This window comes from Haliotis rufescens, unplaced genomic scaffold (assembly GCF_023055435.1).
Source record: "Haliotis rufescens isolate VD_foot unplaced genomic scaffold, xgHalRufe1.0.p SCAF_1, whole genome shotgun sequence".
NCBI classification, from domain to species: domain Eukaryota; kingdom Metazoa; phylum Mollusca; class Gastropoda; order Lepetellida; family Haliotidae; genus Haliotis; species Haliotis rufescens.
In genome coordinates this window covers 1,955,305-1,971,579 of record NW_025963779.1, presented here as the reverse complement: position 1 = coordinate 1,971,579, position 16,275 = coordinate 1,955,305, and the positions used below count along the sequence as shown (strand labels likewise).

The 16,275-nt window shown below is 46.0% G+C and overlaps 2 protein-coding genes across 2 annotated transcripts; one reads left to right on the top strand and one right to left on the bottom strand.

Annotated features, from left to right (window-relative positions):
• Positions 1-1,406: 1,406 nt before the first annotated feature.
• LOC125372553 (beta-mannanase/endoglucanase A-like) lies at positions 1,407-2,734 on the top strand (the record flags this gene model as incomplete). Its single annotated transcript, XM_048382943.1, has 2 exons — positions 1,407-2,081; positions 2,114-2,734. Coding segments are annotated over 2 exons (1,296 nt in total), but the record flags the coding sequence as incomplete, so codon positions are not given.
• Positions 2,735-6,002: 3,268 nt separating this feature from the next.
• Positions 6,003-15,916, bottom strand: LOC124146985. Its single transcript, XM_046517573.2, has 4 exons — positions 15,464-15,916; positions 7,966-8,351; positions 7,611-7,718; positions 6,003-6,906 (listed from the first exon to the last, which is right to left on the bottom strand). Exons 1-4 carry the CDS (start codon positions 15,464-15,466, stop codon positions 6,726-6,728), a joined length of 678 nt encoding a protein of 225 aa, XP_046373529.1. The 5' UTR covers positions 15,467-15,916; the 3' UTR covers positions 6,003-6,725.
• Positions 15,917-16,275: the final 359 nt, after the last annotated feature.

Genomic DNA, 16,275 nt, shown 5'->3' with positions numbered 1-16,275 from the left:
GAGACGTGTGGTGTGACATTTCCCGTTGTTTCTGTGATCAGTGCTCTAACGAAATGTTCATTTTTCGACCCCACCCATCTTTAAAGGCTTGTCATATTGGTTGTACAGATTTTATTGAAATGAAATTTGTGTACAGATGTTGTGAAAGGATTTCTCAAAAGCATAACACCAATCCTAAACTTCTGCATTGTTTAGTTTTTCTTTTATGTCGTTGCAAACAGGTGGTATCGTTTCTTTTGGACACTAGTTTAGATCCTCATAAGATGGGTGAAAAACACATTCAAATGCAGGATTAGTTGGATTGGAATAAAGTTTTCTAACATATTGCAACGCTAATTTTAAGCGACGGTGTTTCAGGGATGGCTCGTCAGCCTCCACGTACAGACTACTAATGGGAAAAGTTCTAAAGGCACCAAGACAAAGCCTCAGACCTTGATGAGAACAATAAGTATTCGGAGATATCAAACCCCGCCCCGCGATCTTTTAAACCGATTGCCTTCCATGGCCAAACGACGACCGCTACTCACACACCGACTACTACTCCAACACCGACAACTACTCCAACACCGATCACTACTCCAACACTAACTACTACTCCCACACCGACAACTACTCCAACACCGACTACTCCAACACCGACCACTACTGCAACACCGACTACTACTCCAACACCGATCACAACTCCCACACCGACTACTACTCCAACACCGACAACTACTCCAACACCGATCACTACTCCAACACCGACTACTACTCCAACACCGACAACTACTCACACACCGACTACTACTCCAACACCGACAACTACTCCAACACCGATCACTACTCCAACCCCGACTACTACTCCAACACCGACAACTACTCACACACCGACTACTACTCCAACACTAACTACTACTCCCACACCGACAACTACTCCAACACCGACTACTCCAACACCGACCACTACTGCAACACCGATCACTACTCCAACACTAACTACTACTCCAACACTAACTACTACTCCCACACCGACAACTACTCCAACACCGACTACTCCAACACCGACCACTACTGCAACACCGACTACTACTCCAACACTAACTACTACTCCCACACCGACAACTACTCACACACCGACTACTCCAACACCGATCACTACTCCAACACCGACTACTACTCCAACACCGACAACTACTCACACACCGACTACTACTCCAACACCGACAACTACTCCAACACCGATCACTACTCCAACCCCGACTACTACTCCAACACCGACAACTACTCACACACCGACTACTACTCCAACACTAACTACTACTCCCACACCGACAACTACTCCAACACCGACTACTCCAACACCGACCACTACTGCAACACCGATCACTACTCCAACACTAACTACTACTCCAACACTAACTACTACTCCCACACCGACAACTACTCCAACACCGACTACTCCAACACCGACCACTACTGCAACACCGACTACTACTCCAACACTAACTACTACTCCCACACCGACAACTACTCACACACCGACTACTACTCCAACACCGACAACTACTCCAACACCGATCACTACTCCAACCCCGACTACTACTCCAACACCGACAACTACTCACACACCGACTACTACTCCAACACTAACTACTACTCCCACACCGACAACTACTCCAACACCGACTACTCCAACACCGACCACTACTGCAACACCGATCACTACTCCAACACTAACTACTACTCCAACACTAACTACTACTCCCACACCGACAACTACTCCAACACCGACTACTCCAACACCGACCACTACTGCAACACCGACTACTACTCCAACACTAACTACTACTCCCACACCGACAACTACTCCAACACCGACTACTCCAACACCGACAACTACTCCAACACCGACAACTACTCCAACACCGACAACTACTCCAACACCGACTACTACTCCAACACCGACCACTACTCCAACACCGACCACTACTCCAACACTAACTACTACTGCAACACCGACAACTACTCCAACACCGACAACTACTCCAACACCGACTACTACTGCAATACCGACAACTACACCAACACTAACTACAACTGCAACACCGACCACTACTCCAACACCGACAACTACTCCAACATCGACTACTACTGCAATACCGACAACTACACCAACACTAACTACTACTGCAACACCGACAACTACTCCAACACTGACAACTACTCCAACACCGACTACTACTGCAACACCGACTACTCCAACAACGCCGACCACTACTGGAACACCGACAACTACTGCAACACCGACAACTACTGCAACACCGACTACTACTCCAACACCGACAACTACTGCAACATCGACTACTACTCCAACACCGACTACTACTGCAACACTGACAACTACTCCAACACCGACAACTACTCCAACACCGACTACTACTCCAACACCGATAACTATTTCAACACCGACTACTACTGCAACACCGACTACTACTCCAACACCGATAACTATTTCAACAACGACTACTACTCCAACACCGACTACTACTGCAACACCGACTTCTACAGTGTAACAGCGACTTTACAGCCACCCACACCTGCATCCCCAGTGACATCATTTAGCCTCAAAGACAAGTTTGTCCCAGTGGTGATATCCGTCAGTGTTGTGGGGACATGTGCTCTTGTTGCTATTGGTGTTGGTATTGGTTTCTGTGGGAGGAGAAATTTGATTCGGAGGAATTCATCATGTTGATGCGTCGATTCCAGTCATGACATAACCTGTTGACCTATAAATTAACCTTTGAAGCTTTGTTTGGTCTAGGATGATTGTTATACCAAGAATTGGATTTGTGGTCGGGGAATTAGCTTAGTTAAAATAACTAAGAGCATCACCTAGTCTTGGTCAATCTTTATGCGCTTTGTCTAATCAATCATTTACATATCATAATAAAACATAACCACAATTAGAACCTTAGTCAATTACTATCTTCAGAGAATTATGAATTAACAGTTACAGCATAAATCTTACCAACAAATGTATACTCAACAACAAAAGTTCCTGTGACACCAATATTTTAGTGTGTTGTTTCAAACAAGTAAAGTTCGGTTTTCAATATTGTAGTACATGTATGGAATCAAGTCACAAAAACGCAACTGCTACAGAAAAGCATGCAAAAGTTGACTTTTATGCAAGCCCCATGCATTTCATTACCCAAGAATGGGTAAACAAACATGTCTGTCAACGGGATTCCATATGCATTGTTTTGCATCGTGCTGACAACAACCATTCAAAAAAACAAAACATTACGTAATTATTCAACATTATGAAATGCTACACCTGTCCGAAAATGAGCGTCTGCGAGCCTTTGGTATACTTGAAGCAGGATCGAGTCAACGTGATCTTGTAAGACAATTTAACGTCCACAGAACCACCATTTGGTGTTTATGGCAACGCTGGCAACAGACGAATGCTGTCAGAGACAATGCTTGGAGTGGCAGGCCACGCGAAACCAATTATCGACAAGACAACTGGATTCGAACAACACACGTACGAAATCGATTCCAGCCAGCAACAGTGACTGCAAGAAGCATCCCTGGCCTTCGACGAATATCTTCACAAACCGTACGTCGTCGCCTCAGATATGCAGGGATTGTCGTCAGAAGACCCGCCAGATGTCCCATTTTGACAGGAAACCACCGATCAAGCACGTCTACAGTGGTGCAGACAGCGTCTACGCTGGACGGCCATGCAGTGGGGACAAGTTCTATTCAATGGCGAGTCTCGTTTTCACCTCAGCCACGGCGATGGACGGATTCGAGTGTACCGACGTCGAGGTGAACGTTACGTCAATCATTGTGTCATGGAAGAAGATCGGTTCGAGAGCGGCAGCGTTATGGTATGGGGTGGGATTACAGTAAGACAGAGGACCCGTTTGATAGTGGTAGAGGGAAATCTCAATGGACAGCGCTACCGCGACGAGATCATCGGCCCTGTTGTTCTACCGATTTTGCGTCGTAATGTCCAAGGAGTGGCTCGGTCATTTGCCGTCTTCGCCATGCTTGTGGTTTTGACACATAGGTCCATCCATTTTACGATCCAGAATATGTAGAGGGCGTCATGGAAAATGATGCATACAAAATCCTTTGGAATAGGCCAGTTTACAGCCTCAGTCGTATCCAGGCCAACAAACCTGATCTTGTCCTTTTTGATAAATCCAATGAAATCATTTATATCATTGAATTTTCTGTCCCTTTTGACAGTTATCTGATTGACAAGATTGAGGAAAAAGATTGCAAATATGCAGACCTCGCTTTCGAAATGTCACGCTTGCATCCCAAGTCACCAAGTTGTCCGACACCCCATTGTTCTCGGTGCCTTACGTTTGGTACCCCCAATCTGTTGACTGAAATCGGGAGAGTATCCGGGTTTGCTACCAGGAAAAAAGCCTTTCTGACAATCTGGGTAATGCAGAAGGCTGCAGTGTTTGGAGAGTCTTCACATTCTCCGAAAAGTTCTGGGTGGGTTTGACTAGGCAGCGCTTCCTGGGAGAAGTCCCATTCGCTGTCTGGGCTGCGTGTAGAGGGGGCAAGGACCCTGAGCTGATGATGAGCCTAACCAGCCTGACTGTGGCAGGATCACCCAAACCCTCTTTGCAGCATTTTTTTTTTATCTGTACTTAATAATATTATTGATAATTCACCACAACGACACAGTGCCTTAAAGTTGCATTCGCGCTTCTCGAACAACTAGTTACTCGATTTGTCTATGCCGATATTACAAGAGTTAACCCCATGACACACAATATTAGTTTCACTGTGGAAATACCAGGCTGTAGGTCGTAGTCCGGATGCTCCAGTGAAGTGGGTAGTGTATATAATGACGTGGTAGATGTTCCATTTATACGACACTCTTCTCCTTTTGCACTAAAACCGCACTTTACGACTAAGAACATTCAATTTTTCTCGTCGAAAAACAGGTCCTTCGGTGCAGTTCTTTTCACGGCAACATTCTCAAAGCAGCCGACGATGTAGCCTCGCTCAGCGGATCACATAGACGTCCAAAGCAAACTATATGTCATGTGTTTGACAGTTTACGCACGATCTTAAACATGCCTGTATTCTGAATCATGCTACATTTTTATTGAATGTTGTATCACAACCAGCTCCGCCTTGAAATCATATGCGGATTATTAATACAGGGGAAACTCGTTTAGTCGACATTCCGGGAACATGACAAATGCTCGAATTATCGAGTTACTGAATTACATCGAGACAAGCAGTGTAGTGATATGAGACTATAGTGACGACAAAAATCTGCTGGTTGCACAAAGTCACGTCGTCTCAGAAGACAACGAATAAACATAGTTCGAGTAAGCGAGGTTTCGCTAATCTGAAGGGGGTAATTAGGACGGATGAGTACCTGTGCACGCCGATGGATGTACTGAAACAAGCAAACAGATAAACTGTGCCAAATGTCGGATGTGGGTCGCCGACGTCGAGGATAGAACAAGCGTATGAATGTTGCCATACGCTCAAGGCGGGAGCCGCCCTGTGTAGCCCATCGAGACGAACCGGTTAAGCGCAACACGGGCCACGAGCCACACAGTCCAGGCAGCCTGACACACAATCAGGCAGGCTAGCCAGGCACTTCAGTCAGTTGGCATGGCAAGGGGTCTCTACGTGGAGTAAGGGGTATGTCTGTTGAGTAGGGGGGTCTGTCTGTGGAGTTAGGGGTCTGTCCTTTGAGTGAGGGGGTCTTTCTGAAGCGTACTAGGGTCTGTTTGTGGGGTAAGGGGGTCTGTTTGTGGAGTAAGGAGCCTGTCCGTTGAGTAAGGGGGCTGTCCACTATTTTCAGCAGAGGTGATTGTCTTGTCGTGTATGTTCAAGTTTTAGTATGACAGGGACATTATTTAGCATGCCTCTGTTTTGGCAGAAATGATGAAACCACACTGCGACATAGAACAGCAAGACTGTATTCGTTTTAACGCAAAGTTTATTGAAATCATTTAAATATACCCAATTGAACAGCACATATCCAAACAGATGACTCGCATTTCAATTTATGTTATCACACAATACGCCAGCTTTCCATCTATACACAACGGTACAATCGTACTACCATGGTAAATACACTTGGAGATATCAACAGACAGGTTTATTATAAACCAATGAAATCACAATACATTAATAGGTTTAATCCATCAATCTGAATCGATATATACATGATATTTACAAGACCTGGAAATCAGTCTCCAAAGCAAGATGGACTTTTCAGTGCTTTCCAGGCAGAATGTATATACAACATACACAGTTTATGAGTTTACACGTGCACATTTTAATCCGGAAGTTAATGTTCGCATAGTCATTGTCCGATGATTTATGAATCATCACTATGGAGTTACGTCCCTTTGTATATATGATATGTTCTTTGCAGGAAAGTTTAACCTCCGATTTGGCGAATTCAGAGGGAATGTCCAGGGGGTCCGCTTTCCCCTTGACAAACAGTATGGTGTAGATAATCACCCCCACCAGCTGGGAGGGGATTTTGATATTTTGGACCCCTCCCTTTAAAAAATGCTTGATCCACCTTTGCCCGTGAGAGTGGAATATGGCGGGGTGTCACTGTGCGGGTATCTTCCGCCTATCACCGTCGATTGGCGTGAGACAACCAGTTCCGTACCGCGAGTATGTGGGAACACTGTGTAACGTTTGTCTCCCTTGTACACTGTCTGCTAGCATGCGCACTAGCCAGTGGTGGGAGGGTTACTTCCGGTCGTTCCGATATTGAGACACTGACAGTGGGAGGGTACTTCATGTGCTATGAGCTGAGCCCCGACCCCCGGGGTCCACGCAAGGCTCCAGTGAGCCCGGGTCACCTGCTTACAGCGTGCCCGCCCCCCTCCCCCACATGGCGCGTCCTCGTTCCTGAAAGGTGCAAACAACATGATGAACCAGCACTGTTACTGCAATTCTGATCAGTCAGAGTAGGATTAAAATTTGGTATTAAATTCTAAATGCCTCGGATCTAAATTAATATAAGAAGTATCAAATCTACAGTTAGACAACGTCACAGTAGGTTTATCTCCTGATTGTTTTATTGGTAAATTGGCAGAACCGGTGCCACCAGTGTGATACACGCCAACAGGCAGTCTGGTTACAAGTTCAACACATCTCAATATCACATTTCTAGGTGTAATGTAAGATTTATATTACTATTAAATATCGTCTGAAAGTATTTATGTTACATGCCTGAATGCGAATAAAAAATATGCGTCAGGTACAGAATTAAATGGTAATGTAGCTAAGATTCAATAATAATTATAATAATAATAAAAATAAAAATAATAATAATAAATGTACATCATCATCATCATCAAAATAATAATAATACCCTGATTGAACATTCTTGATTATACACTGCATTGTGCGTTCTATAAAGATAAGTATCATTCGAAGCTCTGCTATCATCGCATCGCTTGGGAAATGACGTCCTCATCTCCATCTCTCACTCACACAGTTTGGGTCAGCCCAGGGTATGTGGAACAAACAGACTGGCGATACAATGTACTTGGTAATCGAGGATGTAATACTGCAGCTTCATTATCCCGCCGCTACATTAGACTACTTACGAGCATCTGCCAGTTGGGATGAACTGGAAGTTATTGTTGAAGTTGATGAGGGTGTGGTTCCTGCCCTGGAAATCAGTCACCGTCTCTATCACCTCGTAACCGATTTCACTGTCAACGTAAGACAAACAGTCTCAGCTAAACAATCACATCTAAAATCATATTAATATAATCTTAATTATGTTTAACCATAGACCAGTGTAGCTTCACAGCTTATAGGAGCGGTAGAGCATTTCCCATTTAGGTAAAATGTGTGAAGCCCATTTCTTGTGTACCTATCGTGATATTATTGTAAAATTGATAAAGAAGAAGTTCACCCCCACTCACTCACTCACTCACTCACTCAGTGGGTACGTACGTTAGACAACAGCCGCAGAGTCCGTCATTGATGTAGCTGACGTTGCCCGTCTTAAAGGGGGAGTTGGAGCTGAACGACCCCATAATCACACGCCTCAGAGCGGTGAATGTCGGTCTGCGAGTGCGTGACAGGATATGAGGTTCCGGCACCATACTCAGCAGGTCATCGTCTGACAGGAAGCGACCTGGGAGCATGCGCAGAACATCACTAGGACGCTGCATGGAGCACGCGTTGTTGAGGTTCATCATTGATTGGCTGAACGGTTGAAATGGTGACCTCATGACCTGCGGGCGCAGAGGTTGCCAGTTGTAGTACATGGAGACTGCCCAAGGGACGTGTGCAGTGATGCAGAGTAGTGTGGCGAGGAACGAGAATTGTGGTGGCATCTGCAATTGAAATTGTACTCATTTAACACATAGTTGCTTCGAAGAGGGTGTGTTCAGTTCAGCGCCTTGCCAATGACGTGATCAACCTGACAAGTACTCTTCTATAAAAATGGTCATTCCCGGACATTCTAATAACGTGTAATAGTATGCTAGATACAGTAACCCAGAAACTAGATAACAGTTATTTGTTTGTAAACTTATTTACATTTATTGTTTCACTATATGTCGAAATACAGAAGCAGCCACAATTCCAAGCTGAGATAGTGTATGGGCTGGACACTGACTCTATAGTACCATTAACAGCAAACTGACGACCTCCTTTAAATACTTCTACTTTACTCTAGATCTACTACTTCACAAGAGAATGAGTCGTTCAACAAGCAGTTTTCTTCAGTGCCGGTTGAATCCTCTGGCAGCTGTGATTGGATGATTTTGTGTAAGATTTTGATGTTTTTGAAATGTACATCCATCCAGTAATTAAAACTGACCACGTTTAGAGGGTTTTTTTTATAACATGATGACTTATGCTGAATATGACCACAGATATTTTCAAGCAAAAGGCATTTGGTGCGGAACTGGGGGTGGTGTGTTGAGATTTCTGTACTCGGAAAAAGAGCTGTCTAAGCTAGTTATTATTTTTGTTATTATTGTTGCTCTAAGGCCAAACTGAGCACACATGTACAGGTAATGGCTGTTGAATGCTTAGTTATTTTTAAAAAAAAATAAGGTTACTATAGAAGTCTATGGGAAAACATTTGGTTGTAGTAACCTCTACCGACGTCAGTGGACAACATAAATCTCGGCCATTTAATCTATGGGCGTATATGGTCTATCTCGCCCTAGGCAGTTGCTGACAATAAGGGGCATTGTTGCCGACGTGATGTTGAGGGTGTGACAGTTGATGTGGCTGTAGTTCCTGACGTCCCACTGCCCGGAGGTAGTCCTACTGACACACTCGACCATCTCATAGCGTCATGTCGGTCAGCCGTGTGAGCCCAGGGACGCCCTGGCCTTGTAACACACTCGACCACCCTATAGCGTCATGTCGGTCAGCCATGTAAGACTAGAGTTACTATGGCCTTGTAGCACACTCGACCACCCTATAGGGTCATGTCGGTCAGCCATGTAAGCCTAAAGTTGCTATGGCCCTGTAACACACTCGACCACACTATAGCGTCATGTCGGTCAGCTATGTAGGCCTAGAATTGCTTGGCCTTGTAACACACTCGACCACCCTATAGCGTCATGTCGGTGTAAGCCTAGAGTTACTATGGCCCTGTAACACACTCGACCACCCTATAGGGTCATGTCGGTCAGCCATGTAAGCCTAGAGTTGCTATGGCCCTGTAACACACTCGACCACCCCATAGGGTCATGTCGGTCAGCCATGTAAGCCTAGAGCTGCTATGGCCCTGTAACACACTCGACCACCCCATAGGGTCATGTCGGTCAGCCATGTAAGAATAGGGACGCTATGGCCCTGTAACACACTCGACCACCCATAGGGTCATGTCGGTGTAAGCCTAGAGTTACTATGGCCCTGTAACACACTCGACCACCCTACAGGGTCATGTCGGTCAGCCATGTAAGAATAGGGACGCTATGGCCCTGTAACACACTCGACCACCCCATAGGGTCATGTCGGTCAGCCATGTAAGCCTAGGGACGCTATGGCCCTGTAACACATTCGACCACCCATAGGGTCAAGTCGGTGTAAGCCTAGAGTTACTATGGCCCTGTAACACACTCGACCACCCTATAGGGTCATGTCGGTCAGCCATGTAAGCCTAGGGACGCTATGGCCCTGTAACACACTCGACAACCCATAGGGTCATGTCGGTGTAAGCCTAGAGTTACTATGGCCCTGTAACACACTCGACCACCCCATAGGGTCATGTCGGTCAGCCATGTAAGCCTAGAGCTGCTATGGCCCTGTAACACACTCGACCACCCTATAGGGTCATGTCGGTCAGCCATGTAAGAATAGGGACGTTATGGCCCTGTAACACACTCGACCACCCATAGGGTCATGTCGGTGTAAGCCTAGAGTTACTATGGCCCTGTAACACACTCGACCACCCTATAGGGTCATGTCGGTCAGCCATGTAAGAATAGGGACGCTATGGCCCTGGAACACACTCGACCACCCTATAGGGTCATGTCGGTGTAAGCCTAGAGCTGCTATGGCCCTGTAACACACTCGACCACCCCATAGGGTCATGTCGGTCAGCCATGTAAGAATAGGGACGCTATGGCCCTGTAACACACTCGACCACCAATAGGGTCATGTCGGTGTAAGCCTAGAGTTACTATGGCCCTGTAACACACTCGACCACCCTATAGGGTCATGTTGGTCAGCCATGTAAGCCTAGGGTCGCTATGGCCCTGTACCACACTCGACCACCCCATAGGGTCATGTCGGTCAGCCATGTAAGAATAGGGACGCTATGGCCCTGTAACACACTCGACCACCCCATAGGGTCATGTCGGTCAGCCATGTAAGAATAGGGACGCTATGGCCCTGTAACACACTCGACCACCCCATAGGGTCATGTCGGTCAGCCATGTAAGCCTAGGGCTGCTATGACCCTGTAACACACTCGACCACCCAGTAGGGTCATGTCGGTCAGCCATGTAAGCCTAGAGTTGCTATGGCCCTGTAACACACTCGACCACCCAGTAGGGTCATGTCGGTCAGCCGTGTAAGCCTAGAGTTGCTATGGCCATGTAATACACTCGACCACCCTATAGGGTCATGTCGGTCAGCCATGTAAGCCTAAAGTTGCTATGGCCCTGTAACACACTCGACCACCCTATAGCGTCATGTCGGTCAGCTATGTAGGCCTAGAATTGCTTGGCCTTGTAACACACTCGACCACCCTATAGCGTCATGTCGGTGTAAGCCTGGAGTTACTATGGCCCTGTAACACACTCGACCACCCTATAGGGTCATGTCGGTCAGCCATGTAAGCCTAGAGTTGCTATGGCCCTGTAACACACTCGACCACCCCATAGGGTCATGTCGGTCAGCCATGTAAGCCTAGAGCTGCTATGGCCCTGTAACACACTCGACCACCCCATAGGGTCATGTCGGTCAGCCATGTAAGAATAGGGACGCTATGGCCCTGTAACACACTCGACCACCCCATAGGGTCATGTCGGTCAGCCATGTAAGCCTAGGGACGCTATGGCCCTGTAACACACTCGACCACCCATAGGGTCATGTCGGTGTAAGCCTAGAGTTAATATTGGCCCTGTAACACACTCGACCACCCTATAGGGTCATGTCGGTCAGCCATGTAAGCCTAGGGACGCTATGGCCCTGTAACACACTCGACCACCCATAGGGTCATGTCGGTGTAAGCCTAGAGTTACTATGGCCCTGTAACACACTCGACCACCCCATAGGGTCATGTCGGTCAGCCATGTAAGCCTAGAGCTGCTATGGCCCTGTAACACACTCGACCACCCCATAGGGTCATGTCGGTCAGCCATGTAAGAATAGGGACGCTATGGCCCTGTTACACACTCGACCACCCATAGGGTCATGTCGGTGTAAGCCTAGAGTTACTATGGCCCTGTAACACACTCGACCACCCTATAGGGTCATGTCGGTCAGCCATGTAAGAATAGGGACGCTATGGCCCTGGAACACACTCGACCACCCATAGGGTCATGTCGGTGTAAGCCTAGAGCTGCTATGGCCCTGTAACACACTCGACCACCCCATAGGGTCATGTCGGTCAGCCATGTAAGAATAGGGACGCTATGGCCCTGTAACACACTCGACCACCCATAGGGTCATGTCGGTGTAAGCCTAGAGTTACTATGGCCCTGTAACACACTCGACCACCCCATAGGGTCATGTCGGTCAGCCATGTAAGAATAGGGACGCTATGGCCCTGTAACACACTCGACCACCCCATAGCGTCATGTCGGTCAGCCATGTAAGCCTAGGGACGCTATGGCCCTGTAACACACTCGACCACCCCATAGGGTCATGTCGGTCAGCCATGTAAGCCTAGGGCTGCTATGACCCTGTAACACACTCGACCACCCAGTAGGGTCATGTCGGTCAGCCATGTAAGCCTAGAGTTGCTATGGCCCTGTAACACACTCGACCACCCCATAGCGTCATGTCGGTCAGCCATGTAAGCCTAGGGCTGCTATGACCCTGTAACACACTCGACCACCCAGTAGGGTCATGTCGGTCAGCCGTGTAAGCCTAGAGTTGCTATGGCCATGTAATACACTCGACCACCCTATAGGGTCATGTCGGTCAGCCATGTAAGCCTAGGGACGCTATGGCCCTGTAACACACTCGACCACCCCATAGGGTCATGTCGGTCAGCCATGTAAGAATAGGGAGGCTATGGCCCTGTAACACACTCGACCACCCCATAGGGTCATGTCGGTCAGCCATGTAAGCCTAGGGCTGCTATGGCCCTGTAATACACTCGACCACCCCATAGGGTCATGTCGGTCAGCCATGTAAGCCTAGGGCTGCTATGGCCCAGTAAGAGAATGGTTCCGCCTGGTTGTGCGGTGTGCATCTGTCAAGCCATCCGTCAAACAAAGCTACTCTCGGAAGCAAGTGGGCTTGATAATAAACTACATGTTGCCTCATGATGAATAGCAAGAAAATGCTTTCTCAGCATGATGATGCAGGTTTACTTCGCGTGCAATTTAGCAAAAATACGTATTTGTGCATATGCCTTTCTGGGTGAAGTCTACATCATTTAAAGGGACCTTCCCATGCCCCTTTACAGTCTGGTATAAAGTTTAACCGAGCAATATTCATAGTACAGATGTGAGTAAGTGAAGTATTGTTCTACGCCGTATTCGAGGCGGTGTGTCTCGTTGAGATCAGTTGAGTTAATTACTTCAGCAATGACCACCGGGATATCAATGTTGGACGATATGTACAAGCCAGTACATACATGTAGCCACCATGCGGGCTAATATTATAAGCCACTATATTAACATAGTTATAATGCTGATTACATGAAACTGCACATGCGAAATGCCGTTGCTTCAGGATGCAGTTACCAATGTCAGCTTTTTTATTCAAAAGATCATTTAAATTCAGACGAATAGCTAACAGCCGTAATCCCAGTACTATGGTCCCAATGTTTTCGCCGTGATTTTGACCGCTGTTTTTTTTTTTAGATAAATATCATTTTACACATATAATATGCACCGTTATATATGGTTCAGAAAAGACTCCAGGTTACCTTAAGTTACAGGGTATTAGAGTATGTACGACTAATATACAATAGTCACGATTCACTAATACACTTATCAGGATCCGGGTTAGAATAGGTCTTCAAAAACCCTTGCTTATCTTATGGGGCGGCTATGCTTGTCTTTAGAGGCGACTAACGGTATCGGGTGGTCAGACGTGCTGACTTGGTTGCATGTCATCGTATCCCAATTGTGCAGATCGATGCTCATGATGTCAAGCACTGGATTGTCTGGTCCAGACTCGATTATTTACAGACCGCGTAGCTGGATTATTGCTGGGTGCAGCGTCAAAGAACAAACAAACAAACAAACCATTTCACCTTACCTCGCACCTAACAACAAACAAATATATCAGGATATACGAGTGATAGTGCGATAGTGTCTTATGAACACGATAGAGAGCTGTTTATGACAGAGTTAAAGTTTTCGCACAACTAAGTTTAGTTAAGAAGTTGAGGTGATGTGGATTGCATTTCGTTCAAAAGAAGTTGAAAGTGCACGTGACATCGTCAAGCATTAGCATTTGTTTGAAGTGTTCGTGTCATTCTAAGAAACACGTTTTGATAAACCTAGAAAATAAAGCTGCTCAGGTTTCAAGAAGAAAGAGATTTGTCAACTACAGGTTTGTAAACTGTCGGCGGACGCGTTGTTATACGCGGCTTCGGAGAGGCTTGGATTACGCTTCAGGCCGGCCGGTGGTACAACAGACATTAGCAGCCACTGGCAGTTGATGGTGGAAGACGTTTGGTATAACTGTGGTTATGAACACCTATATCTGAACAATTCATGAAGTGTTGTGGGGTTCACCATTTGAGCAATCTATGGTTAGAAACATTGTCATGTGTCCGCGCAGGAAACACCAAGACAGCCAGGGCAAAGCAAGGGTTGAACAGTCTGGGCACTTTATCTAGCTCTTTTATTTAGAAACGATCTTGCTCTGTTAAGTAGTGCCCCAGTTAATATTATGCAGTTATATTCTGACATGACCTTGTACATTTGCGATTTCGTCACGTCTCTTAAATATACAAACATGTTTCTTCAGGGAAATATGAAATTTCATAAATGACAAGCGAGAACATCCTAGTGTTCCGGTTTTGGTTATATATTACAAAATGATGGACGTAAACTTGTCACCTGTCTCCGTATCAAAAAGAAACTATTAATCTGGTCATAAAGAGACGGAACTATTTCTATAAATGCTGCACCAGGGCTGGGTACGAAGTGAAGGTGGCCCTGTTCGAGGAACAAAGTACCTTAACATATGTGACCATCAGATAGGTGACGCACGTCCACAGACAGCTGTAGCGGAGTGACGTCCGTGTTATCGTTTGTCTAAGTACGACACAGGATAACATGGCGGTAATAACAGACGGATAACACACGCCGGGATTGTAGGGATCAGTTAATGCCACTTATTCTGTCGAGCCTGTAATTTGGCGTGCAGTTCATTGCAATGTGCAATAGAAACAGAAGAAACAGTAGAATTATGAGTTGTTTTTTACAGAATTAAGACACGTGACGGAAGGCAATTACAACCACATTATTTCCTGCTACGTGTATCTGCAACTGGAAGTGGAACTGTTGTCGTTTGACGCTTATTGGAAATACGTACACAGACATAGAAATAACACTTACTAATCACAGTCTAACAATTTCTATATCTGAATCACGCGAAACACCATGTATGCCATGTCTTAGGGGACACATGCCACTTCAAGGTTAGGGTTACAACGACCATACTCAGGCAATGTGGACAATTTTAAATGGTTAAATGCATTGTAAGAATGAAATAAATCAATCAGATCTACGGTTATATGTCAAAGAAATACCTCCACCGACACAAAACCGACACACCATCGACTACATACCATTGTCCCAGTACTCTTGTCTTGTATGTCACAGGACCTGAGGTTTAGTCTCTTTATGGCGAGTGTCTTGTATGTCCCTGGACCTGAGGTTCACTCTCTTTATAGCGAGTGTCTTGTCTGGAAGAACCTTCTATTGGCTTGACGATGTACTGATTGAAAACGTTTTATTCCGGGGTGTAAGGCAGGAACGTCCTTGTTACCTCAGAGTATATTTCGCTTAATAAAATCAGCTGACGCAAATCGCATCTTTATCCGTCAACAAAAAATCGCCATACTTCCCCTGTTATGAAAAAGCCTTCTTTAGATGGTAACGGTTACTCTCGTCAGTTCCGCTGTCTGTTCGGCAACTGTTCCCAAAGGCTCGGCTTGTTTCTTATGTACATTGTGTTCCGCCTACTCCGTGTTACCTGTCACAGGTGTGATTAGCGGAGACAAGGACACATCAATTCTGGGCCTTCTCGCACCGCGGAGGGATATGAGATAACTCGGCACTCTGTCCGCTGATAGGTCGTAAAGCCATTGGCTGTAGAAATTACATCATTCTGAGATTCAATGATATTTTTGTGGCAGGTCGTATGACGTGTAAGGTTTTTTCATATATCGTGTTATACGTCATAGGTCTACCTAAAATGTTATATCGCGTAAACCATTATTCAATAACTGCCGTTTAGATATGGCATTTAGATGACAATATAGGAGAACAAGATTGTGCTAATTGCCACTTCAACACGAACTTATATTGTACGATGTTTTGAAACAACGTAACCCTTTTGACCAAATCATTACTTTGAGTACGGGAACCTGAAACGGGT